The 23,640-nt window shown below is 45.0% G+C and overlaps 1 protein-coding gene across 2 annotated transcripts in view; it reads right to left on the bottom strand.

Annotated features, from left to right (window-relative positions):
* The window catches only part of GALNT14 (polypeptide N-acetylgalactosaminyltransferase 14), a 1,097,368-nt gene that overhangs the window by 238,590 nt on the left and 835,138 nt on the right, over positions 1-23,640 (bottom strand). For both annotated transcript variants that reach the window (XM_085613021.1, XM_085613020.1), the window contains exon 5: positions 20,396-20,461. In XM_085613021.1, the coding sequence (XP_085469147.1) occupies positions 20,396-20,461 (66 nt within the window). The remainder of the gene's footprint in view (positions 1-20,395; positions 20,462-23,640) is intronic.

The raw sequence follows: 23,640 nt of genomic DNA, 5'->3' as shown, positions 1-23,640 counted from the left end.
GCATTGAAAAGACATACAGAATCATGGAAATTCAGATAAATCCATTGATCGGATTTTGTTGTTCCTGGGGTCTTCAATCAGGACCTATGAATACAGCTTATGAGTCAATGCCGTCTGTGCTTACGTTGAGCGTGTCTGCCTTGTCTGCCTCATACTTGTGTTTAGCAGGTCTCAGGACTTCAGATGTTCTTTTTTCTGCAACTATATATGGAGGCAGGTCCATCAAACTGCAGTACTCTATAATCTGAATTTGTCCAAACCCGGGCCAAGGGAAGGCATGAGAATACAGCCTGTTAAGAATATCTTTTGAATGAGGGCTCACATATTAAGCGAGAGTGACTGCGTAATGCTTGAAAGAGTGTAGTGCTCAAAGAATTTGCTGCCTACAAACCACGTAGAGTCACAGGCAGGTTGTTCTAGGACTTAAGCTGGCCCTAAACACTCAGAGCCAGCTAGCCCCCCAAAAGAGCTATATGTAGCATCATTGGACTGTGCATTGTAACCTTCCATATAACCATCAATCACCTATGCACCAGTGCATTGGAGACTGAGAGTTTGGTGGAATGAAGAGGGGGATTAGCGCTCTCTCTCAAAGCTCTTGAGCTGTGAGATGCACACAGGCTTTTCAGCCCGACCACTTTAGCGCCCTCTGTTTTTAAAATGTTGGGAGGGTCCTGCAGGAAAGGCGGAATCCTTATATAATAAACTACATGTTTATAAGTACCACACTTTCATCTTCTCCCCTTCAGGTGTGCCTACGAAGAGGAAGTGGTAGCAAGTGGAACTTGAAAGATGCGAACCGCTGTGGCGAGTTGGAGCAGGGAGGCAGGCCATGAGCCTCCTTAACTAGAAGCACGTTAGATGAGCTTAGCAGTAGGTCTTTGTCTTGATGCTGCTGGAGCCTACAAGAGAACAATGTTTTACATTGGCCCAGCGAAGAACAAGACAAGGGTTGGTACTTTTAAAAATAAAAACAGCAGTGAGACAGTCAATTGCACTTTCCAAAGTAGAATTAGTGATGCTAAGACTTTGCTGCCCACCTCCACGAGCCAGTTGCCCATAACCTGTATATTCATAAATTACTAAAAAAAAAACAGAAGTAACATTAGTTATTCAATTTAATAATATTTACACGAACAATCCAACCCTTAATAAAAGTTCAGATGCCTGTCTCCATTTAAAGCAAAACACACAAGGTGATGGACGAAATGTTGCACATTGGCAAAACATTCACCCCCAGTCACAGATCTGGGTTTAATCCATTGTTATTTTGCTCACCATGCCACCCCAGTTCAGACATGGCCATATGCAAATCAGGCTTGACCCTGTGCCTCAGGGGAACAGTCCAGCCCGAACTGCCAAGCCATGTCTTCCCTGGAACGGAATCAAGCATCCTAGGACCGGTTTCGGGGTTTCACCCCTCTTCAGCCAGAATAGCTTGACTCCAGTAGCGTAGTGAGCACGGGACCCACGTCTGGGTATACCCTTCCCACATAGGGCGAACAGCAAAACACACAAGGTGATGGACGGAATGTTGCACATTGGCAAAACATTCACCCCCAGTCACAGATCTGGGTTTAATCCATCGTTATTATGCTCACCACCCCAGTTCAGACATGGCCATATGCAAATCAGTCTTGACCCTGTGCCTCATGGGAACAGTCCAGCCCTAACTGCCAAGCCATGTCTTCCCTGGACCGGAATCAAGCATCCGAGGACCGGTTTCGGGGCTTCACCCCTCTTCAGCCAGGATAGCTTGACTCCAGTGGTGTAGTGAGCACGGAACCCACGTCTGGGCATACCCTTCCCACACAGGGTGAACAGCAAAACACACAAGGTGATGGACGTAATGTTGCACATTGGCAAAACATTCACCCCCAGTCACAGATCTGGGTTTAATCCATCATTATTTTGCTCACCACGCCACCCCAGTTCAGACATGGCCATATGCAAATCAGTCTTGACCCTGTGCCTCATGGGAACAGTCCAGCCCGAACTGCCAAGCCATGTCTTCCCTGGACCGGAATCAAGCATCCAAGGACCGGTTTCGGGGTTTCACCCCTCTTCAGCCAGGATAGCTTGACTCCAGTGGCGTAGTGAGCACAGGACCCACGTCTGGGCATACCCTTCCCACATAGGGCGAACAGCAAAACACACAAGGTGATGGACGGAATGTTGCACATTGGCAAAACATTCACCCCCAGTCACAGATCTGGGTTTAATCCATCGTTATTTTGCTCACCACCCCAGTTCAGACATGGCCATATGCAAATCAGTCTTGACCCTGTGCCTCATGTGAACATTCCAGCCCGAACTGCCAAGCCATGTCTTCCCTGGACCAGAATCAAGCATCCTAGGACCGGTTTCGGGGTTTCACCGCTCTTCAGCCAGGATAGCTTGACTCCAGTGGCGTAGTGAGCACGGGACCCACGTCTGGGCATTATCTTCCCACATAGGGCGAACAGCAAAACACACAAGGTGATGGACGGAATGTTGCACATTGGCAAAACATTCACCCCCAGTCACAGATCTGGGTTTAATCCATCGTTATTTTGCTCACCACGCCACCCCAGTTCAGACATGGCCATATGCAAATCAGTCTTGACCCTGTGCCTCATGGGAACAGTCCAGCCCGAACTGCCAAGCCATGTCTTCCTTGGACCGGAATCAAGCATCCTAGGACCGGTTTCGGGGTTTCACCCTCTCTTCAGCCAGGATAGCTTGACTCCAGTGGCATAGTGAGCACGGGACCCACGTCTGGGCATACCCTTCCCACATAGGGCGAACAGCAAAACACATCCTGATCTGTGACTGGGGGTGAATGTTTGTTTTGCCAATGTGAAACATTCCGGCCATCATCTTGTGTGTTTTGCTGACTCCATTTAAAGATTCCTTAATTCACAGTCGCAGTGATCCTTTAGAACACACCTAAGAAAGCAGCAGCCAAGGCGTATCATTCCCACATCATGGTACTTCTTCAGGGTTACATGTCTAAAGAATATTTTGCCACAAGATGTCCAATGACTACCTAATACTGATATTAAAACAGTGTATGAAAAAGTAGTGTCAGATTCTTGAAAGTCCAGACTGCAATAGAATTCACACATTAATGGTGCAATAATAGCGTTAACGTCTTGTTATTATAATGACAACAGAATGCAGGCATGGTTTGACAGTATGTAAAAGTTACATGCGACCAACCCATGCCTGTATTCTGTTGCTATTCTTTTTCACCTATCACCACCCACCAACCATGAGATCCATTGGCTCACACTTATGTCTACCCGATTAATATGTCTGTTCCTCATGGGAGCTTCCAAAAACTCTAACAGAAGTGAGGTCCTTCCTGGGCCTCACTGGGTATTAAAGGAGGTCTGTCAGGGATATGGCACCATTCTTGCCCCCTTGACTGAGCTGGCTTCTAAAAAGCAGCCCAAGAAGGTGATCTGGACAAAGGCCTGTCATAAAGCCTTTGACTCCCTAAAGCATGCCATGTGCACAGCCCCAGTGCTCAAGGCCTCTAACATTTTAGCCACCTCCTCTTTGAAAGAAAATGCCTTTCTTTGCATGATCACCCATAGTTTTTACTGCTGGTATTTTTACTCTTTTCACTTTCACTCTGCTAACCAGGCCCCAGTTCATGCGCTCAGACCCCTAAAGCATGTTAAAACTGCCGATACTCCTAATTGCCATATTTAACTTGCCTATAAGTCCATTGCATACGTTTATCGTACAAAGTGTACCTAGGACCTGTAACTTAAGTGTCACTAATGGACTTCATCACATACTGTGCCAACACAAAAGTGACAATACAAAACATGACTACGGGCCTGCCACCAGTACCCTGGCTGTGCAGGTTTAAACTGCAATTTTAACCTGTCAAAATAACTGGTTTTGGCAGGACTAAACCCTCCTCTCCAATATCCATAAGCCACCCCTAAGCTTTCATCCCCAGTAAGGCGGTGTGCATAATATTTAAAAGTAGGACATGTAAAAGTCTAATGTAAAACTTGTCCTTACAGTGACAAGGCCCCAAAAGCTATTTTCATTGTGGCAGGGTTAGCAGTTTATAGGAAAGCGGTGGAGATTATTATTTAAATGAAATACTGTTATGTCTTGCAAAGGTGCGTGAACCAGGTCTTAGCTGGAATGGAAGCCTTCAGGGCTGCATATTTAGGTGAGAAAGCTGTCTTCAGCAGCACCTGACAGGGCCACTTATTACACCTGCAGGAAGTGCTACAAGCACTGCAAGAGGCAGGCCTGACTATCAAGGCCAGTAAGTGCCAGATAGGATAGGGCTCTCTGATGTACTTAGGGCACCTGGTAGGTGGGGGTAAGTGGCAACCCCTCCAGACCAAAAGAAAGACTTTCCTGGCCTGGGAGCTTCCAAAAACTCTAACAGAAGTGAGGTCCTTCCTGGGCCTCACTGGGTATTAAAGGAGGTCTGTCAGGGATTAAGGGTGGGCGAAATTTGCGAAAGTGCCTTTTGCAAAATATCGCGAAACGGCAAAAAATCTCCGCGATCACGTGATCGAGGAGAATTTGTGCTGATTAATGCGTTACTGAATTTGACCTTCAACTCGGGCACCTGCTTTATTTCTATCTGTAAGACTTCCAGATATAAATAAAGCAGGTGCCCGAGTTGAAGGTCAAATACTATAAGTGCTTCCTGTTGGGGTTTAATTTTTGTGACAGGAGCATCGTGCCAGAATGAATCCTGCCCTGCATATTTATCCAAGAAGATGCCACCATTTTGTGCAATACCTCTACTCAACTGGAGTACTTTCTACTGGCTAATCAGTAAGTGCTACCTCGTTGGGTAAATGTATAGTGCTTTTCCTACACTCTAGCTGCGTAAAGGGCCAGAAGAGTTGTCTCCAGCGACCATGTGTGTCTGTAACTTTGCCACCGCGCCGATGGGCACCGGGGTCCCTCGAGTGAGCTGTCCATCATAGTGGGGAAAGGGCGGGAAGATGTTGCACACCGCCAGTGCGTGGGGTGGGGCTTCTATGCAGTTCACATGCCTCTTGTTTATAAAGGGTCAGAGACCGACCAGAGCAGCAGATGAGGAGACAGAACCTCCTGGTGTCAGGAACTACACGGGGATTGCACTCGAGAAACCCGTGGATGCACAGGCCTCCATCAATGATTACAGCAAATTGCTGACGGTAGATATGAGGAGAAAGCACACCTGCCTAGCCTCCACTGTGTGCTGATTAATGCGTTACTGAAAGTGACCTTTAACTCGGGTACCTGCTTCATTTATATCTGTAAGACTTACAGATATATTATAAATAAAGCAGGTGCCCGAGTTGAAGGTCAAATACTATAAGTGCTTCCTGTTGGGGTTTAATTTTTGTGACAGGAGCATCGTGCCAGAATGAATCCTGCCTTGCATACTTACTAAAGAAGATGCCACCGTTTTGTGCAATACCTCTACTCAACTGTAAGGGTGGGCGACAATTTCCGTTCCCTCGCGGATCGCAGAAGTTTCGACATTTTCACGTTCCGCGCGGAACGCAAAAATGCCGAATTTTCGCAATTTCTGCGAGCGGAACGGAAATTGTCGCCCACCCTTATCAGGGATATGGCACCATTCTTGCCCCCTTGACTGAGCTGACTTCTAAAAAGCAGCCCAAGAAAGTGATCTGGACAGAGGCCTGTCATAAAGCCTTTGACTCCCTAAAGCATGCCATGTGCACAGCTCCAGTGTTCAAGGCCTCTAACTTTTCCCAGGAGTTTATTGCCGAAACTGATTCCTTGGAGCATGGTGTATGGGTGGTCCTATCAGAGCTAAATGAGGAGGATCTAGACCAACCTGTAGCATTAGTCTCTAGGAGGCTACTTCCCAGGGAACAGAGGTGGAGTGCTGTTGAGAGAGAAGCCATTGCTGAGTTCTGTGCACTGAAGAAGTTGAGACCATACTTGTTTGGGACTTACTTCTGAGTTCAGACAGACCATAAGCCCCTCAGGTGGCTAATGGGAATGAGGGTGAAAATCCCAAGCTGTTGACGTGGTCTATCTCCCTACAGGGAATGTTCTTTATGGTAGAACACCGCCCTGGGTCAGATCATGCCAATGATGATGGTCTCACAAAGATCTTCTTGGTTAGTGATAAGAAGTCCGAGGAGGTTGGGTAGTTCTGCCCACTTTCGGCTGGGGAAGCACATGTTAGAACAGCCAGCCTTAGTGTGGTCTTCCCACACACATTCTGCCTTATTGCTCCTGTTTTTGTTGAATTCATTTTTGTTGACTTTAGTACTCGGTAAAATTTACCACTGCTAACCAGTGCTAAAGTGATTGTTCTCTATCCTCTAAAGTGGAACTACATATACCCAGGGCCTGTAAATTATATGCTACTGTGCGCCTGCAGTACTCATTGTACCACACACTCCATTAGCCCTTTAAACATGCCTTACGCCTGCCATAGCAGCCTTTGTGTGCAGTTTTAAACTGTCATTACGACTTGGAAAAGTAAACATTTTTTCCATGCCTAAATCTCCCTTATTTTTACATAAAAATCACCTCTTGGATAGGCCTTAAACAGCCCATAGATCAGGTTGCAGTTTATTTAAAAGGTTGGACATGTACCTTTAATCTTTACGTGTCATCGTAGTGAACAAATCCTAAACTCATTTTTCACTACTTTGAGTCCAGCCTCTCCTATAGGATTACATTTGGCTTCCTTATTACATTTAATAAGTGATAAATATCAATTGAGAGCAGGTAGGATTGATGAGTTTGGTGTCTAAAGAATACTAATTTGAAACCCCCTTAAATGGTGAAGTCAATTCTGTAAATGGCACTTTTAGAATGTTGGCAATTTTGTTGGCCCAACCATTTGGTGCCTGCGGTCTGAATCCTGGGTCACATTATTAGGTGAAGCAGACAGTACTACTCCCACACAGTGAGACAAAAGGGGAATAGGTGTTGGCAGGATGGACCATCTCTGATTTGATAGGGGGCCGAGCTGTTTCCTACCACATTTGCATATCACAAAGGGTCTGCCTCAGAACACTGAAAAAGGGAGGGGCGTCATCCAGGAGCCGATGGGAATAGCAGCTGAAGCCTAAGCTCCATCCAGCGCGGCCTTTTCCGGCATAATCCTTACCCAATAAATAGCCCCATGGGTGTATATGCAGTCCAGGGGGTGTATGTGGCCTTACCGAGTTGCCTTCTGATGGGGGGCACCAGATCTGAAGTGGCCCTGGAGTGATAGAAGGGCCATGAAGATTTCTGGCCGCAAGGCTTGCAAGATGGTAATGACGACATACTGGACTGACCGGCCTTCATGATCTCTGGAGCATTGCATTGTGGAGTGCACCTTATCCGACCCCCTGGGAGCTTGGGTGACATTGGCTTTGGGCTGAGGTGGCCTAAAACATGATTGCACTGGGCTGCAGCCAGGACCTGCTAGTGTCATGAGAGAGACAACCCAGGCCTGTGAACAAGGCTGCAGCTTTACAGTGTGACAATGAGGGTTAATTGAGCCCTGTGGGCGGCGATTGGAGGCAGTGCTGGAGGCAGAATGTATGACTGACTGGGAACAGCCAAGGCCAGGTGAAACTGGAGCGACCTCTGAATACTGTGGGTGCTCCTGGTGCAGGCCGGTTCCTCTGACTGAGATCTTTTATAAACTGACTTCTCTGGAACTAGCTATGGGCCGATGGTGAGAGCATCCTGGCTGGGGCCCCTTGCTCTGTCCAGGTGAGCCTAGCAAGCAATGCAGAAATATAGATGTCTTCAATCAGTGTGAGTGGGACTGATGGACATACTTATTTGGCTTAGTGCTTTTCTGTTTGGTCGCAGGTCCCACTTAGGTTAAGTGGGCCAACTGTTGGAAGCCGGATGTCCCTTGTGTCCTCCACTGGGGAAGGTGCAATGCTTCCTTCAGGCCTCCTGAAAGCATGTGTTTAGGCTTTTTCTTGTTGGTCCACTGGGATCACATGAGGGGTACATAGCCTACTAGGCAGTAACGGATATCTGCTCTAGAGCCTGTGGGACTGTCACATTGCATACTATTGCTAGTGAAGAGGCAGATGGGACCACTCCGAGACACCCACTTGGGACTTGTAGCTGCCTAAAACCTTGAAACTACTGCAGCATCCTGATAGATATATTGGGACGCAAGAAAGCCCCCCAACCAATGGATTCCCATGGTGGGGACTCAGTTGAGGACACAACACGAGGTCCAGGACCCTCTGAGATTCCCACTCTCCAGGACCTTCTGTAGGCTATTACAACCAGTAGAGAAGCCATTGAAACTAAAAGTAGACACTCTGAGTATGGACTTTGGACTGCTCCATGATGATCATAGGAGGTTGGCAGAATGAGTCACCACTGCAGAGCATGGCATAGTGAAGTTGCCACCCCACTCAAACAGGTCAATGAGTAGATGGCTCTAATGGTAACCAATTTCCAAACTCTTGAATTGAGAGCAAATGACGCCCAAAATAGGTCCCGCTGCAATAATATCAGGGTAGTGGGTCTCCCTGATAAAACAGAAGGTGGCGACATACTGACCTATTTGGAGGAGTGGCTTCAAACCAAAGTGGCGCCAGAGGGCTTGTCCAAGTTTTCCGCCCTAGAAAGGGCACACAGAGTCCCAACAATACCTCCTTCCCCCGGGGTTCCGCAGAGGCCGGTCATTGCCAGGTTACTTCATTACAAGGACTGTGATCACATTGTTTCTCAGGCCAGGCTTAGATGGGACATTGCAGTTGGCAATTTAACTGTTAGAATATTCCCAGACTTATCTAAGGACATGCAGAGACAGAGATCTACATTCCTGAATGTTAAGACACAACTAAGACAATTGGGAATACAATATGGAAGGTTGTTCCCAGTCAGGCTTTGGGTGGTGACCCACGATGGAGTGGGATTTTTCCAGAATCCCAAGAAAATATGTGACTCACTAGATTGGCTTGCACCATCACAGCCTAGTCGAGAGACAGGAGGAAAATGACAAACTAGAGCGAGATCATGCCTAAGGGACAACCGTTGAAAAACTCTGGCTCCCTCCGGAACAGACGTTTTTCCAGAACGGCTGAAAGTTGTGGAAGCGATAGTGTCCATGACTGGTGCAGGTTCAGATCCATCATCACCAGTGGATTCTGGATTGTCCAACATGTAACGGCCAGTGGTGACCCCTGGAAACTCGAGCAAAATCATATAACAATTGAACACAACAATTTGCGGTGAGGGTAACCCACAGAGTGCGCACCGGTGTATGTTCCAGGATAATTATTTCCAAAGCTCTGGTCACTCTATACTTTATGTGGTGCCACCGCCACTGGGCCATGAACAACAATAATAATTCATGCAAAAGGAGCATGTAATTAATTCTTCAATGTGAATAAAGTTCAAAGCTGTATGCTCATATATCGTCCATTCTTTATGTGTTGCAACAAGAAAATCCACTGGGAGTCTCATCAGTTGGAAAACCAATTTCAATGTTATTGTTCAATCCAATTTCTCAACACCAGGGTACATAATCCTATCAATCCAACCAATGCATTTCATCCTAAAAGGATATCATCAGGGCTGCAAATTGAAAACAAATATATCAATAATTGTTTTTTCATATGAGTATGCACACATTCATATAACATGGTGCTACAGTCCATCACTACAAATATTCCATGTCAGACTCCCTGCCTATATCCAATCTAGTACCCATGCACAATGTTACTCGCATAATTTACATACTTTTGTAAAAAATCATATAACCTTGAACTGCTAGTGGTAAAGTAGCTAATTACATTTGTTCAGTGCGTATCTGACCTATGCCTGGGAGAGGACTATTTCTAACTACTGTTGTTGCCGAATATATGGCCCCGGATAGATTGTTTCTCCTTTGCCTCGCACCCCTCCTTATAGTTACTTGTGAGTACTCTCACAATAAAGTTCCTACTACTAGTAAAAATTGGGGGTTAAGGCCTGCCTGCCCTGTGGTTTGGGAGTTGGGATGGTTATAAGATGTTATATTATTGGGAATCCAACAGTTGTATGAGCGGTCAAATTTCACCCTCTGGGTTCTTCTTTCTTATCACTAGGACTTAAATGGGAGGTGGGGGATCGGTGATTGTGGGCTTGTTATTACTTACAGATGACGAATTGCATGAAGTATAAATGTGTTTACTGAAATATCAGAGGGATGCATACCATGTCAAAATGCAACAAAGTATTCTATTTAAACAGGTGTGGCATTCATATTGTATTTCTCCAAGAGACACATTTAATGGCTAAAGGGGGGAGGTTCTGAAACGGCGATGGCGAGGTAAATTGTACTACACACCTTACTCTGCTTATGCCAGGAGTGCTCTCGTGTGCATTGTGTGAGTACAGGGGTGTCTTTCCAATACATCACCAGTGTCATAGACCCAGAGGGCCATTATGTGATGGTGACGGGTAGGTTGGAGGGTGGAGATATTTATGCACCTAATGTAGATCAGCCCCTCTTCTTTGAGACCCTTTCAAATTCACTGGCGCCACATCTCATTGGTTTGGTACTTATGGTGGGTGACTTTAACTTCGTGTCAGATCATCTGATGAATAGGTCCCATCCTCCACTTTCGGAATCACACACCCACAGGGTGGCCCGAGCATTCAGAGATTGCAGAGTAGATGGGGGCTGGTTAATTCATAGAAAGTAGCACATCCCTGTACCCAGGATTACTACTTCTTCTTGGGGATATTCACTGTCTAGTACTGGACACGACACTGAGGGGCAGATTTACAAGCCCCTTGTAACACTTTTACGCTGCCGTTGCGTCACTTTTGTGATGCAGAGGCGTCGTAAACAATGCACCACTTTGCGACACATTTACAACGTGACGCATCTAGGGAGATGCTTCATGTTGTAAAGTCCTGCGCCACATTATACCTGCATGAGGCATAATGTATGCAGGGTGGGCGTTCGGGCATAAGAAAGCCTCGTAAAAGTGATGCAGTGAAATCTACAAGATTTCACTGCGCCACTTTTACGTCGCCACTGCATCAAAACCTTACGCCTGCTTGAAGCAGGTGTAAGAAGTGGTACAACATGATAGGAATAGGCATTCCTAAGCATTGCTGAAGTTGCATCGTGCTTATGACACGACTCCAGAAATGCGTTGCCTTTACACCAACAGATGCATCACGCATCTGTCAATCCTTGCGCCATGGTGCACCGCATTGTAAATGTGACGCATCTATTGTAGTGCATGGGTTTTTTCGCGTGACGCAAATGAACTGACGCATCTCTGCACTATGCAGAGATGCGTCAGTTCTTGTAAATCTGCCCCTGAGTATTTAGCCTGCACAATTTCAGATCACAGCCCCCTCTAGCTGAGCCTGGGATGAGTGTGGCCTGTTTTGTGTGTCCTGTCATGGCAGTTGAAACCTGAGGCCCTGTAAGACCAAGTGTTTCTTGAATCTGTCCACGACGCTATAGTAAACTATTTTGCCTAAAATAGTGGCTCAGCGTCTAATCCCCAGGTGGAGTGGGACGCCTTTAATGCGACGATCAGGGGATAATGTATGTGGCTGTCCACAGGTATAAGGTGCACCCTCTTACAAAACGTTACTGAGGCAGAAAATGTACTCCAAGATCTAGAGACCCATAGACCTGAGTGAGAGAACCTGCAGGGGCCCTTATTGGAGGCCAAGGAAGCAATGGCTGTTCAGGTGGAGCGTCTCCGGATGTTTGACCATAAAACATATATGGAACGTATCCAAGTGGAGCGCAATCACTTTAGCGCGTTGTTTGCTTAGCTGGCCAACCCTGCTGAGTGGGGATCACCTATCCTAGAACTGGACATAGGGGGAACAGATACATTGTATGCCCAGGGAGAGAACAATAATCATTTCTACAGATATTACGCATCGCTGTATTGTAGTAGCAAGCTATATAATCCGGCTGCTATAGAGAAATACCTGGCATTGATTCCGCTATCGGAGCTCACTGGGGTAGAGGCGGAGGTCCTGGATGCAGATATTACCCCCCAAGAGATAAAGGCTACGATTAAACACATGGTACGAGGAGAGAAACTGGGTACAAATGGATTCCCAGTGGAATTTTCTGCATCCTATTCAGAAGAGTTGACCCATGTGCTGTTGGAGCTTTATTATGAGGCCCTGGCAGGTGGGTGCATCCTGGCTAGCACCAGGGAGGCCCTGGTGGTTCTGCTCCATAAGGCTGGAAGACCACATAATGACCATAAGGCGTATAGGCCTTTATCAATGCTTAACATTGACTATAAGACTCTGAGTAGGATTTTAGCTTGGAGGATTTCCCAAACATTGTCAAGTTGATTCACTCAGACCAGGCCGGATTTATTCCCAGTTGCAATATGGTGCATAACACTAGGCCTTCTGTCCTTGCTGGAGAGTGGCATCGACAGACTGGATGAGGCAGCAGTGTTTTCTTTAGACATTGAAAAGGCTTTTGATAGTTTGGGGTGGGGCTATCTCTACGAAGTCATGACTCATGTGGGCTTGGGATGGCGCTTTGTTGGTCAGACACGACTGCTGTATACTGACCTAACAGTGAGAGTTAGGACAGGTAGAACCATTTCAGAGAGTTACGTAGTAAGGAGAGGGATGAGTCAGAATTGCCCCATGTAACCATTGCTCTTTGCCTTGACCATGGAGCCACAAACTAGCTATGCAAGACTTGGGGTGGCCTACAGGGGACTGCAGGTGGGAACTACTTGGCACCACATTACCTTATATGCGGATGATCGTTTGCTTTTCATGAGTAATGTGAGGGAGGATTCGACTGGGGCGAAGTCCATGCTTGACAATTTTGGATCTTTATCTGGCCTTGTGAACTGTCAGCAATTAAAATTATTACCGGCTACCCCTGCTTGTGAGGCACAGATTGGGATAGGCGCCTTGATGTGGGAGCCCCAGTGTCTCCCGTATCTAGGAGTTAAAATATATCACAATGGTACAGATTTGCTAGAGGGGAACGTGGGGTCTGCTATTAGATCACTCAGGTCACTGATGTCCTTCTGGAGGACCCTTCCACTATCGGTGTCGGGGACAATAGCTTTTATGAAAATGGTTGTGTTGCCTCGTCTTCTATACTTCTTTGTCACGCTCCCACTTTGGATTTCCTGGGCCATGTTCCGTGAATTGGACTCTGCCCTCATAGAGTTCCTGTGGGGCCAGGGCCATAGAAGAGTGGTGCTTACAACTCTGAAGCGCTCAACAGAGATGGGAGGTCTGGTGATCCCAGATTTCGAATCCTATTATCTGGCAGCCCAACTTCAATGGTACATCCAAAGGCTTGCACATGATAGGGTCGTGGAGGCAGTGGCAAGACCGTTTATTCCATTACTTAGAGTGTGAAGACCAACCTCAGGGGACTCCCAGAAGTTCCGAGTCATCATAAAATGTTGGCATCGCTGCCTTCAGAAAACAGGTGTGACGATTCCATATTCCCCTGATTTACCCATTGCAAAGCTATGTGAGTTACCCAATGGATGTACTGGAGGCAATTGGAAGCATGGGTGAGGGTGGGGGCTTGCACAGTGGGAGACATGTCCCCCCTGTCACTAGTGAACTGGACGAAAATACTAGCCGGCACCCCTAGGGTGTCTCGAAATGCTCGTTTTAAACTGATTAACATCTATATCCTCCATAGAGCATATCTGATTCCCGAGCACGTTGAATAATACTTTCAGTTGAGGGAGCAGCTTGTAGGAGGAGGTTACTGTTACAGTTGCTACAGTAATAGAGAGCGAGATTCCCTGCAGCCCGGGTCATTGTCTTTTGGGATGGTTCCCCCACCGTCAAACTCTAAGGTGACTAATACATTTCAAGGCTTGGCCTTTGTGTTGGCCAAACCTGAGATTACCATAAACTGAAAGTCGCCACGGGGTCCTAGATTCTCCTCTTGGGACAGAGAACTTGAAAAATTTGCAGGCTGTGAGGGACATGTCCCTCTGAGGGAAGCTAGCAGGGGTTTGGGCACGATGGAGGCTGCTCAGCAATGGGAGAGGTTGGTGGAAAGTTTACGGACCTCAAGGAAACATTCCCAAGGAGCCTCCCCATCGACGACGCAGGGCCTGGAGGAACGGAGCAACACTTAAGTCATGGCTGGATTAAAAAAATTTGCAGAGAGATTATCTGACAACAAGTGATTCTCCCACACACGCCTCTCCACACACAATCTTACAATAAGAAGTACACTGGAGAAAACCTGCAACTGTATTGGAATGCTGCAATTATACTTAATTCTTGGATGGGAAGGGAGACCTAGATGGGGTGAACCTGCATCTTCAACCCAGGACCCCCAGACTGGCTGCAAGGTTTAGTTGGCTGGCCTCCTGATCAGAGCCTCAGGGACAGAAAATGAATCAACCACTTTGGACCCAGCACCTGGATTCTGTCTGCTAGGCTGGGATGTTTCTTGTGTTTTATCACTTTATTACTGTTTGAAGTGCTGAATCAAAACTTTACACCTTCCCTCGTAATTAAACCTGACTGTTTTTATGCCAAGCTAGCAGAGGATTAGGCATGGGTTAATTTGGGGTTTGCTTGTGTTTTACCCCGGCATAAATTGTGGTTGCTGTTCACCCCCTCAACCAGTAACCCAATTTCCTACACCCAGAGTTCTTCAAACTGCACCAACCTATCATTTTTTTTATATATATATATATATATTTTTTATTCTGCTAATTCATGTATGTCATCCACTTAAATTTGGAGAGCTAGGACTGTAATCGCTTTCCAAAGCCACAAAATTCAAATCTTCGCCACGGTCAATGCGGTGGATAACAACAGTAATGTATGAAACCCTAACAGGCAAATTATGATATCATTCAAGATCGCTATCGTAGCATAAGGATCAGATATCGCATCTAGGTCTGCTCCCACAGTGCTCCCTACTCCGAAGTATATAGGAAAAATAAAATGATATTAACAACAGTTATTATAATTTTATTTTTCCTTTTGTTCAGTGGGGCGACGCTCCTCCACCTTAGAGGAGGAGCCGCCACTGTGGTTAGTTCTATGCAGTTTCCTCTCCTGCTCCTGGTGTTCGTTCAGGTCTCTGGGGGTTTCAGATGGCGCTCCCCTTTCAGAAACTGTACTTTACACCATACGGCATACCATCCATGGTTGAGGACCTGTTAGCACCACGGGTGATCGAGCAAGATGCCACCGTGCTCCCCGGTGACAAGCCCCCTCCAATGTTTCCCCTTACCGATGAACACTAAGGCCCTTGGATACAGGCTCCTGGAGCATGAGATAAAGCGTGCTACCAGCCGAGAGCCTATGCTGACATAGGAATTACAAGAAGCAAGATTGTGTCTGTCATCGTGTTGCTTCTAAATAAGATGCAGCTTTGCAATTTCCCGTCTATAAGTGATGGTGGCAGTTTGATTGTTCTTCACTGATGGGAAAGAGGCAGAGTTGGCTGCCCAACATCCTGCCAGTCCTCAGCTAATGCTGTGAACAAATGTATGTGACAAGCCAATGCCACACTCTTCTGAAAGTCTGAGACAAATTCAATTTCAAAGCTTCTGTCACACTGGGGTAATGAAGCTATCTTTCAGGACGGGCATGGTGTGGCCTGCGAAAAATACAGCAACAATAAACGGAAAACAGGCCACATCATTCACTGGAAATAAGCGCAATCGCACAATTTAAAGGAGGTGTAATCTGATACAATACTCATTAGAGCATCCTACGAGCATGGCATTGGCCTATTCTCCAAAAGCAGGGTAGACTGCTTAAAAGTATATGGGTTGATATCAATAATGTTTAAGACTTAAATGGGTTTACTGGTAATTTTGGAACTTTTAAGAGCAATATTGCACTTGTAGCTAGATTCGTGAAATTAAAACCTGAGGTCTGTATCCGTATGTTTAGGCTTGTATGATTGCATGCATGTGTTTTTTGTGAGCTGGTAGCGAGGGCTCTGAGGTTTACGGTGGGGGTCATGTAGGAATGGGAGGCTGCCTCCTCCAGATAGTCCCCACAAATAAATAGTCCTTAGCTGTCTCAAAGGGAAAGTATTCTTAGAGCAGATGAATCTTTAGTTTCTTCTTGAAAGTGGAGTGATCTTCATTCTCTTGTATGTTTCTGATAGGTTCCTGTATTTGTGAGCCCTACAGCCGGAGTGAAGAGAAGTGTCCACAAGATGACCCACTACAACTCGGAAGTGAATGATCACTTTTTTCCAGGGATGAATAGAGCAAATGTTAGGTTTGAGAAGTTTTCATTTTGGGTCATTCAGGTATCTGTGAATCGATCATGAGCAGCGAATGAATGAGTTATGACACTGCAGTGAATGAATGAGTTATGACACTGCAGCGAAGGAATGAGTTATGACACTGCGCTTAATCCCTGCAGGTGATTGCAAGTGGTGGGAACCGGCTCAAGGGTTTCAGCTCAGTACATTAGATCCTTTCACTACATCCACAGACACTCATTAAGAGTTCACATCATGAAGTTAAGGATTTAAAAGTGCACTCATGTGTGATGATAAAGATAAAGGAAGCTCTGTGAAATCAAATATGTGCCGAGGATCACACAATTAGGACAAGCAAGGAAGCCAGTATTGACCGCAGGTTATCTGGTATCACCTTTTGAAATTCTGCCACCAGTCCCTCTGTGTTTACATCAAAGGTCACTGTTTCGACTTCTATTCTTGGCTCAAGACTAGAAAAACCGACATTGAGGTAGCAGACACGACTCATGGCCTCTATTTTGGGGAAGGATGCCACATCCCTACCACCCTCTCCCCTAAAAGCTACACAACTGGACAGATCATTTATCAATTTTGTGACAGACTTCAACTCCAAATCAGGCCCAATGGCTGAAATCGGCCCCTAGGAGACACATTGTCACTGTCCTCGGCAGCGCCCTCATGGAATGGGCATCCTTTCCCACCAGCCTATAAGAACGAGCAGACTGAGGCACAGAGAGAGCGCCATTGGGTGATCTCCGAAAGAAGAGCCAATGCCGACGACAGCCACTGCCCCCCCCTCCTCGGCAACTGGGATGGAACCTCCTTACCAGCCAGTTATAAAGAATATATTAAGACAGCAGATTGTCTCTGAAATCATCCAATGGGGGAAGTTTCTATACGATCTGCCAAACAGGACCTTCCTTTTAAAAGGGCGATGGAAGGTTATTGCTGGGGCCAGACGAATTCTAAGTGCACTTGACTCATAAGGACCACGCTCCCGGTATGAATAGTAAGCATCAGTGCCGTCGTCACGCATGGACATGCTGGGTAGTTTCCCAGGGGCCCCACGAACCTAGAGGCCCCATGCTAATTTATGCACAGACCAGAATTTCATTTGTTTATTTTATCGATAATTTACATTTTTATTACTGCTTTGCCCGGGGATCTATAATGCTGTTAAGATGGCCCTGCTAAGCGTGTATGTTGGGCATTGAATTATGACTTCGGTAGCCTTCATGGAGAAAACGTAGCCATTGTTCCTATTGCCTAATTTATTGGTAAATCATTTAACTACCTAGGAAGGCTGGAAGACGGATTCGGCGTTGTCACGGTTCTAACTCATGACCTACAGATCACCACATATTTAAGCAGTGACCGTTTAACTCACCCATATGCGTGAAGAAAATTGAAACGTAGAGTAAAGAAGTTTTCAATGTCCTATCGTGAAAGCTGGAAATAAAACCCGGCATGGACCACGTACCAGCATCCCGGAGACGATGCTCAGGGCTGCCCAGGTGTTAGCACACCTGCTACCACTCCCCTGTGAAACCCGTTGTGAAAACGGCCTCAATGGCCCTTCCCGCTGAAAGTCGTTGGGGCATATCAGCAAGGGCCGGTGATAATTATCGCTCAGCGCACTTAGCGCGAGGATAATTATCACCGGCTAACGCTGAATTTTATCGCTGAGATAGCGTGCTATCAGCAACACCTATCTCAACAGCGATAAAATTCCAGGCGCAAGCTGCCAAATGTGCGATTATCTCTTGAAATCCAGCGATAATCGCACAACGTTTGGCGATAGCTTGTTGATAGGGCAGGGCAGACTCAGCCATGATATCCACCTTCCACTGGATATCATGGCTAAGTCAGATGAAAACCAGACGTAAGGAAAGTAGTGATAACCGCGGTTAGTGCTACTTTTCTTATCGCTCTGCAGGTTATCGTGAGGCTAGATAATAGGAGAAATGTCGGTTAGCGACATTTCTCACGTTCTTTTGGGAAGGAACGCCCACTTTGCATCTCATTGGAGATGCAAAGCTGTGCGTTAAGGGAAAGGGCGCTAAGGCAAGGATTCACGCGATAGCGTGACCTTTCTGATAAAGCGATAATATTATCGCCACTTTTCGGCCGAAAACGGACGTAAAAGCGGCAATAATTTTATAGCGCCGCCTTGATGATATGCCCCGTTGTTCTCTAGCTGTAAATTTGTGGGGATCAAATTAAAGGAGAGAACGGAATGTTCTCGACGGTAGTTTGCAGAAAATTAAATTTGTTTTTCAAAACACATTTATGGTTTGCACGTTAAATTCCGGGTCAGCCTTTTAATAGGAGCATGCGGAAGATGTCACTTGTAGAAATAAAATAAACTTGGGCCAGGGGTCATTACTTCTGATTTTTAATTCCAGGAAGAGAAGCAGCAATGCACAGGATTGTATAACTAGAAGAAAATTGGAAAGTACACTCACAATGCCAGTCTGGTTACATTTCTGCAACAGAAAGGCTTCCTGTTAATAAATGAATCCTGGCTGAGGCGGAATCTGCTTTCTCGGCATACATTCAATCCATATTTATTGTTACATGCTTAAGCTCTGTACAGCATTGCAGAGAGGATTGAGGCCAGCAGGCTTGGAGGGATGTTCTGCTATGAATGTGTGTCTGCACAATCAGGCCCAGCAACAAAGCTCAGCCCAGCTCCAATGGCGCTTTGTCCAGGGAGGATCAAAGAGGGGCCAGGAACATGGTGAGGCCTGAGCACTGATAGGTATGCTAGGCTCCCCCTCAAAAGGCAGAGGGGGACCACCTGCTTACCTTGAAAAGCACCAGCCGAATGCCACAAAGAGAGGGCACCGCAACATAAGAGGAGGGTGTCCCGCTGCGCCCCTGCAAGTTTCTGGGAATTCGCAATGCAGCCCTTTAAGTGTTTGCAAATCACATCCTGCCCTAACCTGTGATTGTGTTTTAGTTAGGCCTGGGCAAAGTTTTAATTAGCCCAGAGTAATGTAAGTAATTTTAAATTACTCTTTTGAAGTGAAATTACTGAAAATTACACCATTCGGCACAAAAATCCTACCGCAGGAGCACAGGAACAGCGAATTTAGCGAGCGCAAGCGGCTGCTGGCTTCCACGCATCTACCATGTTCTGTTGCATTAAGTGCTATTTTCTGGGCAGAATATGCATCTTCCAGACCGTTTTGCATACAAAGGTGCATTTTGTGCTAATAGAACAGCGCTAAATGCTGGGTTACGCTCTTCAAGTAATTTGCGTAATCTCACGTAAATTTGCTGTAATTTCGGATAATGATGCTGCTGCAAATGGCACCAGTTACACCCAGTCTTATTTTAGTTCAAGTTTAACACTAGGGGGCATATTAACAAGGAACAGGGAAAATTAACGCTAAGGGCGCTTAGCGTTAATTTTTTTAACGCCCGCTATCGCTGGATAATATCGTCTGGTTATCGCGTTATTAACAACGCTAACCGCCTAGGCGATAAAAAATCCAGCGATAGCGGCATTTTGGGAGGTTATCTCTGGTAATGCAGCGATAAAACTACAAGGATAGGGATATCCTTGTTGATAGCCCATGGTGGATTTAGTAATGTAATCCACCTCCCATTGAATTACATGGCTAAGTCTGAAAATTAGTAGACGTAAAAAAGCAGCGTTAACCGTGAATAGCGCTGCTTTTTTTTGGTCTCTAACAGGGTTAGCGTGAAGCTTGATAATAGCGACATTTCTCCTATTATTTTGCTCGGGAACGCCCACTTTGCATCTCATTAGAGATGCAAAGGGAAGTGTAGTGAAAAAGGGTGCTAACATGCGATTTTGCATGTTAGCACTCCGTTGTTGATAGGGCGATATTTCTATCTCCGCTTCTTTGGCTTTTAAAGCCAAAAAAGCGGAGATAAAGCCCTTGTTAATATGCCCCTAGGTTTCTGTACCTTTGTTGTGATCCTCATTAAACACCCAGATTTCCCAGAAACATTTGCAGCAGTAAAACATTGGAGTCACTTCACTGAGCTGGTACTGTGCTAAAAGCACACATTTTAATTTATAAGCCATCCACTGGTGCCGGCTTTTTGGTCCTAATTATTTTGATTGGACTTGACAACACAATCCTGCTTGATATAGAAATGTGACCTTTGGACACGTCCTGCAACACAAAGCACAGAGCAGCACTGACACATAATGAAGCAGCCATGGGCATCTCTTACCTTCCCTTTGGGTATTTCGTAGGCACTTCACCTTTGGTAACTTTCCGAGCAGCCGGCAGTCATCAGCTTCAGGGATAAAGAGAAAGAACACATCAGTGGGGCAAATTCATTCTCATGCGTGACTCTGTATGCACTTGTATGTGTGCAGTCATCATCAGTCAAACTACACAGTGGGTCTGAGTCACAAAGGCATTTTGGAGTACGTAAACATATACTGCTGTAGTCTCTTTTACATACTCCTACATGCGTTTGGGAATAAGCTCTTTATTGGAGAAAGTACAAAGATGCGACAGTCCTTTCTATTTCTCCTAATGGTATCAACATTTTCCCTGAATATTTCCATTTTATTCCCATTTTAGACTTTTGGGATAATTGAAAAAGGCTGGTCTGCGTATGTAAAAGAGTACCATAGGAGCACATTTTTACTTCCTCAACAATGCCTTTGACAATAGGCACCAGAATGTTTAATTGAATCCTGTACAAATAGGGACCTATTTACAATGGTACATATATATGTAATTAAATTTACACGCGTAAATATACTCTTACATGTCTGAGTACCTCCACTACTTTTGACTATTCACCATTTAAGAGTGAAAAGTTACAAAAAAGTGTAGACATATATGTCTCTAGGGGAAGTCAAATTTATGAGTGCAAATTTACTACAGTCAAAGAGAAGCACAAGTATGTACAGCACCACACATGTCCAACCAATAATACTGCAACACTCTCCCATAGAAAATAATAGAGTCAGGGATTTAAAGTAGAACCCCATAGAAAATAATGTTACATTAAAATGAGTTATTCTTTTATTTTAAAATATATACATACAATTAGTATACTGTTGAACTGTTAAAATATTGCTAAAAATAAATATTTTATGATAAAACATTTTAATAACCTTTTTTAATTTAAATAGAAGCACAATTAATGTAACTTTAATTACAATAAATCATTTAAATTAATTGTGCACATGACGTTTTGCAATTTTCAATCGATAATATATATAAATAAAAAGATTACTTTAGGTGGGTTTTATAATACATCTTCACAAATAATTTTAATTTATTTTAATATATTTAAATTAATTAGGCATTTAATTAAAAGTTAAATTAATATTAATTAATAGTGCTGGGTGTTTTATCTTGTCTTACATTTAAAATAAATATATACAATTAATTTACATAAATGTTTATCATGAAAATATTTTGAAATTTCTTTCATGCTTAATAAACTACTTTTATTTTGTAAAAAGAAAAAAAATCATATATTTTACCATAGGGAGATCTTCCCCTGTCAGTTGCATCGCTTACTTACAGACTTGTCTATTCCCACTGCCTGATTCTACCACCTTTCTACCTATCTTCATCTCCCGTTGTAATTTGTCACATGTTACCACTTCTAAAATGTCCACAAACATCATAGTTCCATGCAGCACCAGTGTCCTGTTCAACGTTCACTTATCTCATCGATCCGCACTCTGCCTCTCTTGTTCCAACTTCACCCTGTGTGCAAGTGGCATGTCTTGTCTTATTGCTCCACACTTTGATCCCTACTGAAACATACATCTGCAGGCATAACATACTGCAAGTAGGAGAAAAGCAAGTTTCTATCAGTTTATGATCTCAAAACATCACTGTGACATCATGGAAATGAGGGTGGATAGTTTCACTTAGAACATGGACGTGACGGAATTCTATTGGCGATTGGAAGCTTACAGACAGCAACCGGAAGCAGAGGGAAATATCTAAGTGCATCTTGGAAGCTGAGAGGGGATAGTGTTGAGGCTAAAGAGAGAAAGAGAGAGGTGGTTGGGTTGGGTGGAAAGGTTATGTGCTCCTACCCGGTACCACTAGGCCCTCAGAACTTTTCTGCCAGCAGTCATAACCCCCAGCACTTGATGGCGTCTGTTTTGCCCATTGCTCCTTCTGCAGTGGCAAACACAATTTCTGAGGGAGTGAAAGGCCTCATTCTTCTGATTTTACATTGGTTGCTGGTCTCCTTCTTTGAATGGATGTCTTTAAAAAAAAACGAGAAGCATGGATCCTACTCGAGAACTCCTTGTGTCCCATTGGTGCTTCTTAGAGGAACAGAGGGCAAGTGACATGTCATTTTAACTTCTATACTTAGCAGACACCATGTCATGTTATCTAATTATGCCATTTACTGCATGTATATGAGATGGACTCAGTTGTCCTATGTGGCATTTATGAAATCTTTCTTCTGTTACAGAAAACGTGGTGTATGCACGCACATGGTGCACTTGGGCAGGGTTTGGACAAGTCACAGCTTCCTCATGGTGTTTGTCATGGGTCTGTCTTGGACTCAACATTGCCATTCTTGAGGTGAAAACCTCTGGCCCTGACTTTGAGAACTGCCCAAAGTGAGTACACAGGTATACCGGGACCCACACAATGCTGCTGAGTATGCATGGGCCCACCCTGCATGCAACTACTGGTAAGTAAACTTGATGTGTTTTCCAAAAGTTGTTAGAATAACCTCACAATTCTTAGTTGAGCTCAACGTTGCTATATTGGTGCATGAATGGAAAGCACTGTTAAAGCTTGCCCAGGTCCTTGATATACCACACATTGATATCTTCTGCCCTACAAATGTAAGTATGAAGTTGCTCATTTAATGTGATGAACAACAGGCATTTTACTTGGCTTAGGGCAGATGAGCGATGAATATGGGATATTGACCTGTCTCCATACAGCAGACAGCCCTTGGGCACACATTTGCCATACTGCATGATGTATGTTTGATATCAGAAAGAAAATAAGTTTGAAGTTTGAATCAATTGAACTTGGGCAATCGGATTGGTCCTGCGACTAAGTAAACCCAGTGAATGTCCACAGTTGAGGTACAAGCACGTTATTATGGATCACAACACTCAACTGATGGCACAACCTCTTGTGCATGATATATGTGGGAGACCAATATCAGAGACCACAAGAAAACTCATGCTGCATCTATGTTGATTAACAGACTTCTCATGTTGAGCCATGTTAAACATCTCTGTATACAGCAGAACTGCCCCACCACTGCTCCATTTTAAGAAATAGTTTGAAGACACATCTCTTTATATAACTCCACATCACTGCGAAATAACAGTATGCCTCAGAACTCAGCTTCCCCTCCAAATGCCCTTTAGCTGCATCCTTGCTTCTGGCCTTGTTCAGTTCTGGACTGCCTTTTGGCCAGGTTTGCCCTACATAAACACCACATGCATGCACACATCTATA

This window comes from Triturus cristatus, chromosome 6 (assembly GCF_964204655.1).
Source record: "Triturus cristatus chromosome 6, aTriCri1.1, whole genome shotgun sequence".
NCBI lineage: Eukaryota > Metazoa > Chordata > Amphibia > Caudata > Salamandridae > Triturus > Triturus cristatus.
The sequence above is the reverse complement of the archived record's forward strand: the minus strand, read 5'-3'. Positions and strand labels throughout refer to the sequence as shown.